Here is a 17,904-nt window from a genome sequence, read left to right as displayed (position 1 = left end):
TAGTCATTTATTGTCATAGAGTTGATATAAAAGGGCTTCTCTTAGAAAATGTACAAGGTGTAAGTTTTCTTTTCAAAATGTTTTTGTTGAATTTAGAAAGTAACAGATATGGACTTGTTCTTTATGATCTAGATAAATGAAGTGTTCTTGTCATAACCTCTTAAAACTGAAAATTTGTGCTGTGGTTTCAGTCAAATCCCTCTTCAGTATGAAAATCACTTGTTTCTCAGTTTTCATCAGATTTCCCTGAAATTCCTAACGGCGGCTTTTGCTTTTGACCCTCCTGAGTATCAGAGTCGCCGTCTATAGTATAGAATGCTATCTGGCCGTGACTGACAAAGGGCAGGGACAGCACGGGAAAGTGCTGGTCGCTGGAGGGGGGCAAAAGGCACTGCACTTGTGTCCCCTGAGCACTGAATGCCTGCAGCAAGCTGGCAGGAGCCTTCTCCAGTGGTGAGACCCAAAGTTGGTGCTCTCTCCCAGGCAGGGTGGACAGATCTTCCTTCTGACCTGGGAGACTCCCTTGGTGCTGCTTTTTGGTTGGCTTTCCTGTCGTCGTCGTTAAGTACTGAAAGTGAGTAAACATGGGAATCGGGAGTCTTACACAGTTAGGATGTGCTTCCTTGTCTTGTGACTCGGGAGAGCTACTTTGTTGATATATAGCAGAGTACTTACTTCGCTTCATTCTTTTATTTATCGTCAGTCCTTAGTTCACTTTCTCCAAGGAAGGAGTTTATTCATTGGCATCCTTTAGTTAGAGTAGTATAGTCCAATTCAAGTTTATGATGTTAATCTCATATCCATACAAGATTTTCAAATTAACAAGAGATTGAATTCTTGGATGTTTTTAGTATTTGGAAATATCTCACTGAATTCAGTTCTTTGAGAGGTGATGATTTTAGGTATGGCTCAAAATAGCATTTGATATGTCCATACTTCACATATTTCTGAAGTTTCTAAGTGATGTAATAAAGTACAAAACAGTTTTTACTTAAAGATTTCTTTTTGTTTTAAAACTAAAGTGGAAAAAGGAGTATAAAGTATATAAATTGTTAGCTATTCTATAACTAATGTGTATACATGCATTAAGAAATTAAATGAACTATAAATAACTATTACAATAATAACCCCCAGACAATAAGATTATAGGCAATTTTATTTTCTTTGAACTTTTTTAACCTTCTAGTTTTTCTTAGATTAAAATTATACTATATTATTTTCATAGTCTGAAAAAGTAACTTTAAAATAGTATATTTATGTTCAGAAAGGCAAAGCTGTGACGAGAACACATTTGGTTCTTAATGACCATGGATGGAGGATAAGGGCTAAAGTGGTGCTCCTCTTTCGGATCCCTTCCACCGCAGGAGCTCTTCCCTCCCTTTCCTTAGTAAGTGTACATTCGCTTTGGAGAGCGGGCTGGGCTGGGAGAGAGTGGGGAGGCCCTGTACTCAGTTTGCCTTTATGGGTCAGTGTGCGCCCTTCACGTGAGCGTGTTTTGTTGCATGGCTTTGGTTTTGATGCACCTGGCCTCTGTCTGCTGAACTCTCCATGTGGCTAAAGGAAACCTCTTGTGAAAGCCTCAGGCACCCAGCAAGGTTCTCACTAGCTTTGCCTAGGGGCTTGGTTTGGTTTGGTTTGGGTTTTTTCTTTTCATTTGGCTATTAATATGAGCTTAGAAAATATTTATTTCATATGAAAGCAAATCTTTATTGTGAATATATGTTTTAATAGTTAATTAGACACTGTGCTAAAAATCTGAAATGACCATAGTTTGAAACTATATCACTTTGTGAAAGTACCAGAAACCAACCTGTGTTATCAATTACTTGTGAAAAGTATTTTAGAGCATTTTTTTTAAGGATGATGGCAGTTTGCATTTAACAAGCTTCTGGATTTCAAGCGTTTGTGTTTTTGTGTAAGTTCATGTGTGAACTGTGTTCTGTGAATGATATTTGAGATTCTGGGGTTAATTTTATTGTTTTAAGAAGATTTTTTTTTCAAATATTTTCTCTTTTCATACTATTATAATCAATAAAGTCTTATTTAGAAAGGATGGATAAGATGCTAAGACTGAGAGTTACAAAAATGTAGACTACTAAAATTGTCTTTAGCACTATAGAATCTTAGAAGTTGTTAGGACTTGTAAGTTAGTATTTTCCTCCAAGTTTTATTAATTTAATTTAATTTTGCTTATTATTTTATTTAGTATATTTCCCCCACCAAATTTCTCATAAATGTGCATATAATCACATTTGAAGGTGATCAATTTTATTTAAATGTATGTGTGAAGTATTGACTGCTGGTGCTTTTATTTCCTTTTTAACTTTGTGGGGAGTGTATTTGGGGCAGCATCACAGTATATATAGTTTCATATATATAGTCTTAAGCTGGCTTTAAAATGATCCCTTTGCCACAGCCTCCAAATATGGAGGATTTGGAGAACTACGGACTGTGCCTTTATGCTCAGCTGATGACCGGCACTTTAATCACCATTTAAAAGGAAGCCATTTTAAAATGAAGATTATTTTACTTGATAAATGTCTGAAGTCTCCTTGAAGAGTAAGACAGGGATAACTGCTCTCTATATGAGGTGCTTGTACCTCATTTCTGAGACCGTCTTCCTCAGTCTCACAATGGTATTCAAACAGGCACGTATTTTTCTTCAAGATTTGGAACTGAGGGAACTTTTGTATTAAAATAAGTGTATATTTTGAAATAAACTTTGAGTGTGGGGACAGGGCTAAGTTCATTTCTGATGAGGAGCACTTGCCATATGACCATAATGACCTGGGTTCAGCCCTCAGTACAGTTAGTTATTAACAACAAAAACCCAAGTGTATATGTGTGCACAAAAACTAAACTAAGAATATCCAGAGAACTTTCATCATTGGAGAAGGCACCTTTCATAGATAACTTCTGGATTCTCCAGCATGAAGTTGCATACCTGTGCTTATTTTTATTGAGATTAAGAGGTAAACAGTAACTACTTCCTTTGAAATTTTAAAAAAATGTTTTTAAAGGAAATTTTTAAGTGCTTTTTTAAAAAGTAGTATATTGTCCATTCATGCAACTGTCATTTACCTTAAGCAAATATCTGCCCTACAGTCTTTAGGAATTTAACCTTATATCTGTTTGCTAAGATTTGCCAAGCTAAGCATCTGTAAGGTCAAGGTACTAACATCAGAAGCATTTCTGAACAAAGATGCTGCAGTTGGTGGGGTGGGTCCCACTGTGGTCAGCTGTTGTATAAGCTTGCAGAAATAGTATCATCTTGACTTTAATCTTGCGGGGGTTCAGAGGTAGTGTACATATTTCTGTTTAACCCCTGGGAATGTGCCAAAATAATTCATATCCTTATCTCCATCCTTATTACCTTGACTCTAAATAGTCTGTGAATAAGATTAATGACTTGGTATTCTATCTGGTGGGTCCAGTGAAAAGGAAAAGTTTCTTTCTTTGATTTAAAAAGTTCTGAGGTACTACCTGTTTGATATTTTGGAGACTAAAGTCTGTGTTACGTCTCATCTGTTTGAAAATACATTTTACATTCATCAGAACATAGAATGGAAGACAGGAGTCTGAATGTCGGTGGCCTCTGGGATCACCTACCCTCTTCAAGTCATGGTTCTTTCAAGTGTAAAATGAATGCATTGGTTGTTGTGTAAGTTAAATGAAACAGGGCATTTAACAGTTATTGAATTATTTAAAATGTTAGTTGAACTTAGGAGTTCCAGTCCTGCATTGATTGGTGTCACTTGAGGCGGTGTGCCGTTACCATTTACCACATTACTTTGAAAGGAGAGCCAGTCTCCTTAGCAGTCCCCAGGTCTCCGCTGGGGAGTTAGAAATTCTAAAGCCCAGACAGACAGCATACAGGGACTGTGTTGGAGCAAAATCTGGTGAAACAAAGCTTTGAAAAAATTAATGTCTTATCATTATTTCTTACTAAATATAGCAAACTCTGGCCTGTTCTATTCTGACCGCACTGTTGAGTGAGTTCTCAAGTTCAAGTAAAACTAGCAACATTGGACTGAGTATGGAATTCCACGGGAACTGCAAACGAGTTTTTCAGGTATTGATATTTTTGTTTTGTGTTTTAATTACTGGACAGTCTACTTTTTGTCCAGTTTGTTCCTAATGGCAAGAGCATTTGTTTTAGATGTTTGATAGCTTATGCCTGAAGACTTGTGCTGAGATTTCATAGGTTATATAGTAAATCGGTTAGTTAGATTACAGTAATTGATAAGTTGAATGAAGTTAATTATTCAGTTCTCAGCTTTAAACAACAAAAAAGAGAATATTATAATAAATATTCCTTAATTTATCATTTTTCATGTTTAGCTGTAACTTTCAATTGATAGGATTCTGCTGGCTTTAAAAATAGGACTGGCACAATGCCAGAGAGGGTCATGTATTTAAAATGTTATTGCAGATGGTGTGGGCTCTTTGTCTCTCTCGTGTATTGTTTGGCTCTGGAGTAAAGTTATGTGAAGGCACTGGCTTGAGTCCTAAGTCTGTGCACTATAGCAACTGACTCTGCCAGCTCTGCAGTCACATTCGCCCTCACAGGCTTTCCTGCATGGAGGAGCATTTATATTACAGTAAATGGTGTCACTGCAAGCACACTGATGTAATTTTGGTTAGCGGCCTCAAGATGGAAAACCTTGTTAAGGAAGTAGAGCAATCTGTTGGAAATATTAAGGTTCTTGTTTGTTTTGATTCTAAAAAGGAATGCATTTTGAGTAAGTGTCATGCAAAACTTGGTGTGATTTATTGACCATAGGAAGAAGACCTTCGGCAAATCTTCATGTTAACAGTTGGAGTTCTGCAGGAGTTCAGCAGGAGGGAGAGCCTCAGTGCTCAGATGTCCTCGGTGTTTCAGCGGTACCTCGCACTAGCCAACCAAGTCCTGAGCTGGAATTTTCTCCCTCCAAATTATATCCTTTTAACAACGGGAAGGGTTGTAGTTGTGGTGACTTTGTAGAAAGCTTAACCATGAAGATCAGTCCTTTAGGTCCTTAGCTTTTTATGAAGCATTCTGTTGAGTGGAAGCTTTTTTCTTCTTTTTGGAGAAATGGAATTTGATTAAACCATAGTACAGTAAGTAGACTATGTAGAACTACTTTGTTGAAGAGGGTTGAGTGTATGAAAACATTTGGTGTCTAATAAGGCTATTGCTGACTGAGGAAGAGGATAGCATTCCTGGGAAGGAAAAGACAAAATGTACAAAGTGCGTTTTCATACTGTAGTAGAGCCATTTGCTCTTTGGATATGTGATTCAATTAGGGTTTTTTGGCTGACTTTCTTTAGTTAGAAAGGCTCTGGTTTTATCTTTATGAATTGTATGTGTATGTAATAAGTTAGTGATAAGCTTTTGGTCTAGAACATCTGCTTCCGAGTATCATGTTGTGCCTTAGGGTACTGGGGTGCCTGCTTGTAGCATTGTTCAGTCAGGCAGACCTGGGTTCAAGCCTCAGTTGATCTCCAGAAAATTGCTGAATCTTGCTGAATCTTAATTTTTCCAAAAAGAAAGAGGATGTTGGTTGTGGACTAAATTAACTAAAACAGCATTGTTAACACACTCAGAGTTAGCTGCTGTTGTGTACCTCTTGGCGAATAAATAGGCCTACAGTTAACTCCTCATGCCATGCTCCTTTTAATCTAGTGCAGTTGTGTCTGGTATAGAAATTCAATATAACCTGTTCTAGATGTCTTTAATCAGCTCTTACCTGGGGCTTTAGGGGTGTCCGTTTCAGAGAAAAATGCTGCTTCTAAAAAGATTAAAATGGATGATGAGTTTTATCAGAGCTTTAGGATGAGGTTAATCTTTGTTCTAACAGTCAAGATCTGCTGCATTCATGTATGTAGGTTTGAGACCTGTAGCATTAAGCTGTGATTTCCATCTCCAAGTTACTATATTTACCTACTAGAAAACTGACTGTGAAAGGCAGGTGCTGTGAGATAAAGTGAGCCACTGACTCGTTAAACCAGGAATTCTCCAGGCTTCTTTGCCAAGGACAGTCACTTTAGAGTGAAGCTTTATCAACCATATTCTCCTTTTATGGCTATCCTTTATCTTTCACCTGTTAACCAACTTTATGTCTTTAATACATCAATTTAATTTTTAGAGTTGTAGGGCACGTACGTTCTCCTTTGTTTGGTATTTTAAGATAACTGATACTGTACCCCAGGCTGGCCTTGAGCCCACAACTATCCTGCTTCAGTGTGTTAAAATCGGAGCTCTGAGCCGCCACCCCAGACACAGGCTTTCTAAACTTCATTTCTAAAATATCTTCTTTTTAATATTATATCGTTTGCTTTGGGTTTTATTTTCTTTCTTTTTCCTCCATCCTTTCTGAGGTAAGACAGAACCTCAAAATCTAGCAGTCTGCTCCTAAACTCATGATCATATTTTCCTTCTCCCAAGTGGTAGAATTACAGGTGTATGTCCACCACATCCAACTTGGTATATGTTTGTTTGCTTCTTAAAAATTTTTAAATCATTATTTACTTTTATTATATGAATGTTTTGCTTTGCATGTGTTTCTGCTTACCATACTTGGGCCTGGTCTCAATGGAGCTCAGATGAGGTTATTAGATCCTCTGGAACAGAAGTTACAGGTGGCTCTGAGCCATTGTGTGGGTGCTGGGAATCCAATCCAGGTCCTCTGCAAGAACAGCCTGTGCTCTTAACTGCTGAGCCATCTCTCCAGCCCCTTATTTGTATTTAAAGGATGGTTTGGAAGACTTTATTCAAAAGAGTCTATTATTATAAGTTTAAGTTCCACTGTAGCAGGATCTTGTCGTGAAGACAGACTAGACAAGTCCCTGTCTTAGTTTTTTTTTTTTTTTTTTTTTTAAACTAAAACAAACAAAACAATATCAACAATTGAAGGGGCAATCACTGAGCATGCATGGGCCTGTGTTAGGTCCTCTGCAGATATTCTGGTTGTTAGCTTGCTGTTTTTGTGGAATTCCTAACAGTGGAAGTAGAGGTGTCTCTGACTCTTTTGCCTGCTCTTGGAACCCTTTTCCTCCTACTGGGTTGCCTCATCCAGCCCTGATGTGAGGGTTTGTTTAGACTCTTGTTGTAATTTGTTGTTGTTTGTTGTTGTTGTTGTTGTTGTTGTTGTTGTTTTGGTTTTTCAAGACAGGGTTACTCTGTGTGGTCCTGGCTGTCCTGGAACTAGCTCTGTAGACTGGGTTGGCCTCCAACTCACAGAAATCCACCTGCCTCTGCCTCTCGAATGCTAGGATTAAAGGCATGCACCACCATTGCCTGGCAGTCTTATTGTAACTTGTTATGCCATGTTCAATTTATACCCTGGAAGGCCTGCTCTTTTCTGAAGGAAAATAGGGAGGAGTCGATCTAGGGGAAATGGAAGGTGTGGGAGGGAGAAGTAACTGCAGTTGGGGTTTATTGTATGAGAGAAGAATAAAAAATAAGTAAATAAAATCAAAAGCAGGGGTGGAAAGATAGCTTAGCGTCTTCTAGAGGACCCGGCTCAGTTCCCAGCAAACCACCATCAAACTCATTTCAGGAGATCTGATGCCCTCTTCTGGCCTCCTTGGACTCTAGGCACTCAAGTGGTGCACAGACATACATGAAGGCAAAACTCCAATATACATAAAATAATATGTATGGAGCCGGGTGGTGGTGGTACATGCCTTTAATCCCAGTCCTCAGGAGCCAGGGGCAGATAGATCTCTGAGTTCAAAGCTAGCCTGGTCTACAGAGCGAGTTCCAGCACAGCTAGGACTGCAAAGAGAAACCCTGTCTTTTGGGAGTTGGAGTATGGTAGCACATGCCTGTAATCACAGCATTCACTTGGGAGACTGAGGAAGGAGGATTACTGTGAGTTCAAAGCCAACTAGAGTTACATAGTAAGCCTGAGTTTCAAGAAAACCAACAAAACAAGAATACATTGAAAAAACTTGTAACAGATTTTAAAAGTACCAGTCCATATGGAGCTATCAAAACATTAATTATGTATGTAATGTGAAATCAACAAAAATTACACTGCATATATCATAGCCAATTCTAAAGTGTCTGTTTTAAGGGAAAATATAGTTGGCAGAGAGTTACTGTTTTGAAACAGGAACAGTTTCTTAAGAGTTTGGAAACAAAGTTTATCTGGAAGATACACATAAATGTTTTGTGAAGTTCTTAAATAAAGCATTAGAGAATAACTACTGCAGTGTCACCAGAGAAGATAACTCCTCTAAAGGTCTGGAGGGTTGCGGGTGAGGTGGGACTCCTGTAATCTCAGCCCGCAGGGGGAGAGTTAGGAGAGTCAGAGTGAGCTTGACACCAGTCTGCAGTCATGAGATCTAAAGGAAAGGGGCTGGATCAGAAGAGATGGCCAGTGTGGTAGAACCGCTTGCGTTCTTCCAGAGGATTCAAGTTGGGTTCCTAGCACTGATGTTAGACAACTCGTAAGTGCCTGTCTGACTCCAGGGGATCTGTTAACCCCCTCCTGCCTCCACGACACCCTTACACATGCACAGATTCACATGTATGTAAATGATACTTTAAAAAAAAGCTGGGGGAGGGACTTGGAGACACTGGCGGAACTCTCAGTTCTGCCTCAGCTCCGAAAGTTCTTGTGTCTCACCATGGCTGGCTATTGAATGTTTTTCTACTTCAAGCTAATGAGTAATTATTTATGTGACCAGTGATTAGTACAGTTCCATATATTGGTGGGTGGGACCATAAGTGAGTACTCCTTTGAGTACATAAGTTTCAGTTTAAGAAAACTTGGCGATGGAATTAAACTAAGGTGCACTTTGGATATTAATTAATGGAAATCTTTCTTAAAGATCCCAATTCTGACTAAGTTATAATTTTGACAATTACTTGGAGATCCATCTATCCATCCATCATATTCAATTGGTAGGGGAAAAACTGAAAAATTATTTAGATTTGTACCATAGAGAGAATCAAATAGTGAAGCTTAATTAAAATGCATATTGATCGCTTTAAAAAATGATTATCTTGTATGGAAAACACATGGTAGTAAATAGGCCTTAAACGTCTTTATCTTGTGGCAAATGCATTTGATCATTTAGAATGATACCATGCTAAATAAGGTTGTGTTCATTAACCTATGTAAACTTTTTGTTATTATTTTTGTTATTTCACCTATATAAATCTTTTTTTTAAAGATTTATTTATTTATTATGTATACAGCATGTATGACTGCAGGCCAGAAGAGGGCGCCAGACCTCATTACAGATGGCTTTGAGCCACCATGTGGTTGCTGGGAATTGAACTCAGGACCTCTGGAAGAGCAGTCCGTGCTCTTAACCTCCAAGCCATCTCTCCAGCCCCCTCACCTATATAAATCTTGATGTGTAGTTTTTATAGTATATTTTAGTTTTAAATCTTTTTATTTGATGTATTATCTGTATAAACTGATGACATAATCACTCCATGATGCGATTAAAGGGAAGGTTTTTATTGTAGATATGAGGGAGAAAAGAGCCAGAGGCATGTGGAAGAGTTCGGAGCAGAAACAGAAAGTAGTAGACTGAACATGGCCAGCAGACTGGACCTGCCCAGGAGAGAAGCAGGAAGTGGGGGGGGGGGGGGAAGACAGAGAGTGGGCAAAAGAGAAGATGCCAGTGCAGCTCTAAGAAGGAGCAGGTCCTTGTGTGATACTGAGGAAACGGACAGCAAGCATGCTCTTTGGTGTGCTAATAGAGACCACAGATAGCCACTTGTTCTTTCTGACTTCACAGATTCCCAAGGAATGCTGCCTTTTGTCTAACTGCCAGAATTGGGGGAAATGAAGAAGAGCTCAGACAGCTCCTCTGTGCTCTTCACTGAGATTGCACTGATTCAGACTCACATGGCAGCTTACAACTGTCTGTAACTCCTGTTCCAGGGGATCCAACACCCTCATATAGACCTACCTGCAGGCAAAACACACACACACACACACACATAAAATAAAAATAAATTAAAAAAAAAAAAAGATGGCACGTCTTCTTAACATTTTATCCCATTCTCTCTCCCTTGCCCTCCCTTCACATATAGGGGTAAGTAATGTTTAAACACACAGTTTAAAAAAAAATCATCATTTACCTCTGAATATTACTGTGTATTTTCTTATTGTGAAGGGACTAGGGACTTACCCAGTGGTAGAGTTCTTGCCTAACATGTGCAAGGCCCTGGGTTCAATCTCCAGCATGATAAAAAATGTTTTAATTGTACTATGAGTCATATAGAGAAAACTGTGATACCATTGTCAGTACAAGGAACATGCCTTTAATCTTAGTGCTTGAGGTACAATCATAAGGATTATGCACATCTGTATATAATGAGACCTTGCTTCAAAACACAGAAAAGCAAGAAAAATTTAACATTGATACAATATTATCTGATCTGCATTGTGTGTTTTCATTTTGTCAGCTACCTCAATATGCAATTTCTGTAAATGACCTTACATGACACATGGTCTTCTGTGATTGCCTTCTTTCACTTAGTGTAGTATGCTCAAAACTTTGTGTTACGTGTTCTAATTAGAGTACATAGTCAATGCCTATGCAGAACGTACATCTTTAGTCAGTACTTCATTGTTTTTAAATTTTCTTACAATATTTTGTTATGTGGCATAGCAATTTTTATTTATCATTCCTCGGTTAGTAAGTAGTTGTTTCAATTTTTGGCCCCTAAGAACAATGTTGATGGGTCTAAGATTGTAGCTTAGTGATAGAGAGCTTGCTTGGAATGTGAGGGTTAAATCCTTAGCAAAAGGAAAATCATGTTGCTACCTTGTTGTGATGGTTAATGTAAATTGTGAGGTTGACAGACTCTAGGATCACCTAGGAGATGGCCCTGGGCATGCCTGGGGGGGCGGGGTAGGATGATTATCTTGATTACATTAATTGATATGGGCAAACTCCTTTTTCTTTTTTTTCTTCTTCCTCCTCCTTTTTTGAAATAAGATCTTACTATGTAGCCCTGACTGGCCTATAACTCCATATATAGAACACGATGGCTTCAAATCCAGAGACCCTTTTGCCCAGCACTCTGATTAAATGGAGAAAGCAAGGTGAGCCTCACTCCTTCAAGCTCCTGTTGCCTTTGTCCCCCTGCCCTGAGGGGCTGTTTCTTGAGCTGTGAGCCAAAATAAACCCTTCTCCTTCAGATGGTTTTGTCAGGGATAGGTCCTAGGACCCATAGGCACTCGTGTATGCATATGGACTCAGTTGTGCAGGAGGCTTTGACAGGAAGATGGCTGGAGCTCAGGACTTGAAGCCATTTGCGTCATGTACCAAGACCTAGTTTCTTACACAAGAAAAAAAATCATGTTCCATGACTGCTTATGTATAATTTTTGGATAGGATTATTTTCATTTCTCTTAAGTATACTGAGGAGCTAGACTGATCATAAGCAGTTCTGTATGTTTGGAATAGCCAAATTATTTTCCTAAATTAGAGTGACTATTTTGTATGTGCCCATCAGCATTGTCTGGGGAACTTGTTTCTCCATAACCTATGATGTGATGTGTTTTTTGTGATGGCTCTCTGTTTTGTTTGGGAACTTTTTCAGATAGGATATCACTATGTAGCCTTGGCTGACCTGGATGGAACTCACTACCTAGGTTAGGCTGGCCTGTGACTCATAGATTCTGTCACCCACCTGCTAGGAATGTAAGTGTGTACCACTATATCATGCTTGCTCATGGGATTCTTTTGTTGTATGTTTTTGACATGAGCTACACGGAAGGCCAACAGCCCTTCTGCTTTATCTAGTTGCTGAGCTGCTTAGTTTTTTGTCAGCTTGACACAAGCATGGATCATTTGAGAAGAGGGAACCTCACTTGAGAAAATGCCCCCATCAGACTGGCCTACGGCAGTGCCACCCTTAGGTAGTAGGTCTTGGATTGTTGAAGAAAGCAAGCTGAGTAAGCCATAAGAAACAAACCAGTAAGCCAGAACATGTGGCTATAGAGGTCTTCACTTTTTGTAGTGTCCTTCAAACAGAAATTTATCATTTTGCTGATGTCCCATTTACCTAACTTTTTGTTTGTTTGTTTTGTTTTTCCAGACAGGGTTTCTCTGTAGCTTTGAAGCCTGTCCTGGAACTCGCTGTGTAGACCAGGCTGGCCTCAAACTCACAGAGATCTACCTGCCTCTGCCTCCCGAGTGCTGGGATTACAGGCGTGCGCCACCACCGCCCGGCTTTTACCTAACTTTTAAAAATTTGTTATTGTATATCAGAAACAGTTTGATCCATGGTGACAAAGGTTTATTTATATTCTGTGATTTCTGTAGTTTTTGATCTACCTTGAGTAACTTTTCATGTATAGTACAAGGTGATGAGTCACTTGTATTCATATACATATGGCTGGATATTCAGGTGTCCAGCAGGTGATTATTGACTACAAAGATGGAAGAGGCCGGGACATTGCCTTATTGGTCAGTGAATGGTTGGTGTCTCTATAACTATGAAACCAGCTCTACCTACTCTTTGGTTTAGAGTTCTGATGGATCAGTGTGGGAGAAACTATTTCTTGAAACCACTGGTTTATAAAAGTAAATAAGCTTGTCCACCCTACCGCCTGTGTATTTATTACCACCTACTAGATAGATAGGGTGAGCAAGCCACAATTGTGGTTCTATTGGCAGTCCATGGGAAGAGACCAAGGATACTGGGAAACTCTGAAGAGTACATAGGAAGCCCTACAGCAAACAGTAATCAGGCCCCAGACATCAGTAGTCCTCTAAACAGAAATGTGCACTGAGTGTTGTCAGCAGTATTCTCCACAAAGTGGAGTCAAACCAAAGGTCCATCAGCTGAAGAGTGAATAAATGAAATGTGGTATATCCGTATAATGGAATATTATTTGTTAGTTAAAAGAAGTGAAGTACTTAGACGTACTAACACAGGTAAACTTTGAAAACCTTGTACTAAGAAAGAGTATTTTGAAAGAAGCCATTTAGAGAGTACTTGAATACATGCTTGCATTTATATGCAGTGTTCAGAATGAGTGAATTGGAGACAGAACACACGGTGGTTACCTAGAGCAGTGGCATGTTTGGGAACATAGGAGATGACTGCAAAGCATACCAAACTTCCCTCTGGGCTGATGAGTCTATTCTAAAATTAGATGTGTTCATGGTACATAACTGTGAGTATAGTAAAACTATTGAGTCACCCAACAGATTGTATAGTATGTGAATTATGTCTCTGTGAAGCCTTTAAAAATATCTGGCATGCCAAGGTTTATTATGCTGCTTTACTGATTAGGTACACCCCTCACCGCACCCTGTTAGTAGAGTTGTATTGTGGGGAATGATTTGGAGTGAAGATAGAATTGGGGAGTCATTACTGTAATGCGGGACATTGAAATCAAGGTAGTGGTATCAGTCCTGCAAAGAGTGACAGAAAGCCATGGTCTTGGAAAACAGAAAGCAGCCAAGGAGACGGAGAAGACCAGCTGAGCACGTGGGGAAGCAAAGATGAGAGTTTCAGATAAAGACAGGCAGCGCCTGTTTCCTGGGGTAACTGGGAGGTGGTTTTCAGTTGCATCTCCTCTCTTTAGACTTCATTGAACTTGTGGAAACCTGTTGAGGGAGAAGGGCAAAACCTTAGATACTGAGTCATGCCTAGTGAGGGTAGATAGCACAGATTAGGTCAGCTCTGCTGCCTCCAGACCAGAAGTTTGAGTTGGGGTGATGCATTTGTATTTGAAGTATTGCAGAGGAGAATATTTATTGTCCGAGGGGAGAGGAGAAGTAAGGATTTAGGAAAGGTGTGATGTTGTGGTGGTAGGTCAGTGGTAAAGATGTTAGGATAGCCTAGGCTCAGCTGAGGTAGTGAGGAAGATAGGAAGCCACTTGTGGGGTGCATGCCTTCATGATACAGGGTCTTACTAAGTTCTGGTTGGATCGGCTCTAAGTTTGTTTGAAACTGGAGGAAAACAGTGTAGAAATCAGCATCTGATAGAATATTTAAATACAGATATAAAGTAGGGTTGTGAAGTGTTTTCTTTTGTCCTCTCTGAGTAATTAGTTTCTTTTGCTATCTGATATGATGCGTTGGAAAGAAAATAGGTAAAATGAGTAATCAATATTTGGAATTATGTGTGTATTATCCATTTCATGGTTATTTCCACATTATTTAAAAAAGGTATCCAAAGAGCAACAGTAGAATTTCTGACCTCGTGTCATTGGGAGGAAAAAGCCATTGAAGAGCAGCCTCTCTAGTCTTTGGGCACAGTTAACTTTGCTGACTGTACTGTCTGGTTGTTGAGAAGACTCTGTGTAGTTTTGTAGCTCTTGGACATGTTGTTCCTGCCTGCCTTTCCCCTGTCCGTGCTGTGCCCTGTTCTCCCCTGGGTTCTGGCTTGTGCCGTACCACACAGTGCTTCTATGTCATTGCCATAGAGGGCAGGGGCAGTGCAGGGACAGGGAGCCTAAGTGTGCAGGGGCAGAGAACGGAAGGTGCGCTAAATTGTTTGTTGCTTCCAAAGCCAGTTTATATTCTCTTTCTATCCCCACACACTGTTCACACAGTACTTTGTGTAGTTTAAGTTTATACAAGAGTAGAAAAGATGGACTGGGTGTTTGTTTGTTTGTCTTTGAGTCTAATGAGTAAACTTGCTTTCACGGTCTTAGCTCAACTACTTAGAAAACTTAGGTCAAGTTCTTTCCTTTCACTGCTACATCTGTAACTATGAGTATATTCAGGCTACAGAAGAGGCTTGCCTCTAGCATCTTCCACTGTGGTGAAAAGGTCTGGTTGGACTCCAATGAGACCAATGAAATCGTCAATGCCAACCCCTGTCAGCAGACCCGGAAGCTGATCAAAGATGGGCTGATCATCCAGAAGCCTGTGACTGTCCACTCCTGGACTTGATGCCAGAAAAACACCTTGGCTCTCCAGAAGGGCAGGCATGTGGGCATGAGGAAGAGGAAGGGCACTGCGAACGCTCAAATGCCTTAGAAGGTGACCGAGATGAGAAGGACGCAGATCCTGTGCTGACTTCTCAGATACCGTGAATCCAAGGAGATTGACCACCATTTGTATCACAGCTTGTACCTGAAGGTCAAAGGAAATTCTTCACAAAGGAGCGGATTCTCATGGAGCACATCCACAGGCTGAAGGCAGACAAGGCCTGCAGGAAGCTCCTGGCTGACCAGGCTGAGGCTCCTGGGTCTAAGACTAAGGAAGCACAAGAGTGCTGGGAGGAGCTCATTAAGACTGTCCAAGGAGGAAGAGACGGAAAAATAAAGCTTCCTTCATGTCTGTATGTAGTGGGCTGCCTTTGGCCTCGGGTGGATCAGTCATTAAAATAAAACAAGCCTTTAAAAAAAAGAAAAAAGAAAACTTAGGCCGAAGGGGTCTTAAAAGCTGAAGCTTGCTTTTGTGTGTGTCGGTGGCAGCATTGTTTGGGACCCCTTACCTTTTAATTCATTTATTCAGATGTCAGTTTGGGCAAGTCTGATTTATCTTCTATAACCATAATACTTCTCACTGGGAAATGATTTATTTAAAATTGGTTAGCCCTTGTAAGGAATTCTGTCTGCTGAGTTCTTAATTCCATGAGGCAGCCTAGGTTATTTCAGTGTCGTCTCTCTATGAATGCCACAGCAAGGCAGTCGTGGAGTGTGCACTGCAGCTTAGTTGCTGCTTCATTTGGAAAGTGATGGTGGCGGGACTAGAGCTGCCCTCTGAGTTATAGAGGTCTTCCCTGCTTTAGTGACAAGTGAGACTATGTGTGCAGAGCTTCGCTTTTTGATTCCTAAAGTGGATCCTCGAAGGTCTTTCTGTGTGCAGTTTAACTCAGGCAGCAGAGTCCTTGTTTTTAGAAAGCTGGTATATAGAAACATATCATAACCATGTGAGTTTAAACCTTTGAGTTCTGTTGATGGTGGTGTGTTTGGTGTTTTTTGTTTGGTTGGTTGGTTTTGGTCTTTGAAAACAGTATCTCTGTGTAGTCCTGGCTTTCCTGGAACTCACTCTGTAGACCAGGCTGGCCTCAAGCTCAGAGATCCACCTGCTTCTGCCTTCTAAGTGCTGGAATTAAAGGCGTGCACCACCACTGCCAGGCTAGATTTGGGTTCTTAACTGCATTAGTAAAATTGTCTGTACAAATCGATTGCCACTAATGGAAAATTACTGGTCCACTCAGTTGAACATACAAAGGTAGTTTTAAATGTTCTTCTGACAGTGCTCTTGATAGTGTTGTATATTTTAGATAAAGATCACATACTCCCACTGAGAGAGCTTCAGTGATTAGGATTAACTCTATGATAAGAGTTAACAGTGTGGTCCTACATCTCAGCCTGAGCTGTTTGTTTGTTTTTAATTCCTTGAAAAAGTGAACTTGGTGGTTTGGATGAGATTGCCCCCGACCCCATAGGCTCATATACTTAAATGCTTGGTCCCTAGTTGACAGAAATTTGGTGAGGTTTGAGAGATGTGGCTTTGATGGAGGAGGTGTCACTGAGCAGTGGGCTTTGAAGTTTCTGAAGCCCATACTATTTCTAGTTAGCTCTCTTTCTGCTTCATACTTGTGAATAAGATGTAGACTCTTAGCTCTATGACTGCTTGCCTTCTGCCATGTTCCCTACCTAGTTCATGGTAATGAACTAACCCTCTGAAACTGAGCAAGCTCCCATTAAATGTTTTTTTGTTTGTTTGTTTGTTTTTTGATAAGTTGACTTGGTCGAGATATTTCTTGTTGTAGGATATTATTTTAAGGTGTGTTACTTTTGTTTATGCTGTGGAACATTTGCTTTAATGATGCAAAGATGTGTTGCATTTAACCTTGTGAAGCTGTGTTACTTTGCCTGTCTAAAACACCTGATGGTCTAATAAAGAGCTGGACAGCCAAGTCAAGTGAGTCACAGTGAGACAGCAGACAGGATAGATGGGGCTGGCAGGCAGAGAGCAAATAAAAGTTGAAATCTGGAAAAGAAGGAAGGAGCAAGAGAAGAGGAGGAGGACGACATCAGGGGCCAGCCACCCAGCTACACAGCCAGCAACAGAGTAAGAAAGAAAGGTAAACAGGAATAGAGAAAGATAGAAGCTCTGAGGCAAAGGTAGATGAGACAATTTAAATCTAAGTAAATCTGGCAAGAAATTCGTCAAGCTAAGGGCTAAGGCCGGGCAGTTATAATCAAGAATAAGCCTCCCTGTGTGGTTTATTCAGGAGCTGGGTGCTGGGCCCCCAAGAGTAAAAGAGCTGAGAGCCAAAGAGTAAAAAATAACCAACACTTCCTTCACCCCAATAGGAGAGTAACGAAGACAGTGAACTATGCTTTTCCATTTCCATCCAGCCTTGATGACTGGCTTTGCTAGTCTAATTCATGAAAAGTAGTAGTCAGTGTATCAGAGTGGAATGTAGAAGAAAGAGTTTAATGGCATAGAAGTCTCTGAGCCAACCTCCAAAGCAGCATCCTTGTCATCAGTACCCAAATGTACAGAGCTTGACTGAATAAAAGTAATGGAAACGTCATGCAATTGGGTAAATGTTGTTGAAGCTATTTAAACATTTGCTCTTACACTCTGTTTTTAAAATTCACTTAGGGTTGCTGTGTTTTTGTATGTTTTCAGGAGTTTGCCTGGCTGGGCCAGTGAGGGAATAAAGAAAAGACAGCAGACAAGCTGGAATCTGGTGGACTGGGCTTCCTGATGAAGAAACTGCAGCACCTGGGAAGCTCAGCAGTTACTATATACAATTAACAGGGAGGCAGGGATACTGCATACAGCTAACCATGGAGACAGGATTTATGGTATACAGCTGAATTGAGGAAGTAGGTTTAGCTAATCCATGAAGAGCAGTCTTCAGTTCATGAACATGGGGATGTGGGGAAAACTAGCTTGGATATTTTATGCACATTATCAATACACTTGAATCAGGAGAGAAAACTTTGCGATTTCCTGTG

General features: G+C 40.1%; 1 protein-coding gene and 1 pseudogene across 2 annotated transcripts in view; both read left to right on the top strand.

Annotated features, from left to right (window-relative positions):
- Positions 1 to 17,904, top strand: part of Xpo4 (exportin 4) — a 94,277-nt gene that overhangs the window by 35,134 nt on the left and 41,239 nt on the right. For both annotated transcript variants that reach the window (XM_036199207.1, XM_036199208.1), the window contains exons 5-6: positions 3,956 to 4,072; positions 4,784 to 4,937. In XM_036199207.1, coding sequence (XP_036055100.1) covers positions 3,956 to 4,072; positions 4,784 to 4,937 — 271 coding nt within the window. The remainder of the gene's footprint in view (positions 1 to 3,955; positions 4,073 to 4,783; positions 4,938 to 17,904) is intronic.
- On the top strand, positions 14,687 to 15,244 carry LOC118591117 (annotated as a pseudogene).

This window comes from Onychomys torridus, chromosome 9 (genome assembly GCF_903995425.1).
Source record: "Onychomys torridus chromosome 9, mOncTor1.1, whole genome shotgun sequence".
Lineage (NCBI taxonomy): Eukaryota > Metazoa > Chordata > Mammalia > Rodentia > Cricetidae > Onychomys > Onychomys torridus.
Note: the sequence above shows the minus strand (reverse complement) of the source record. Positions and strands in the feature narration are given on the sequence as shown.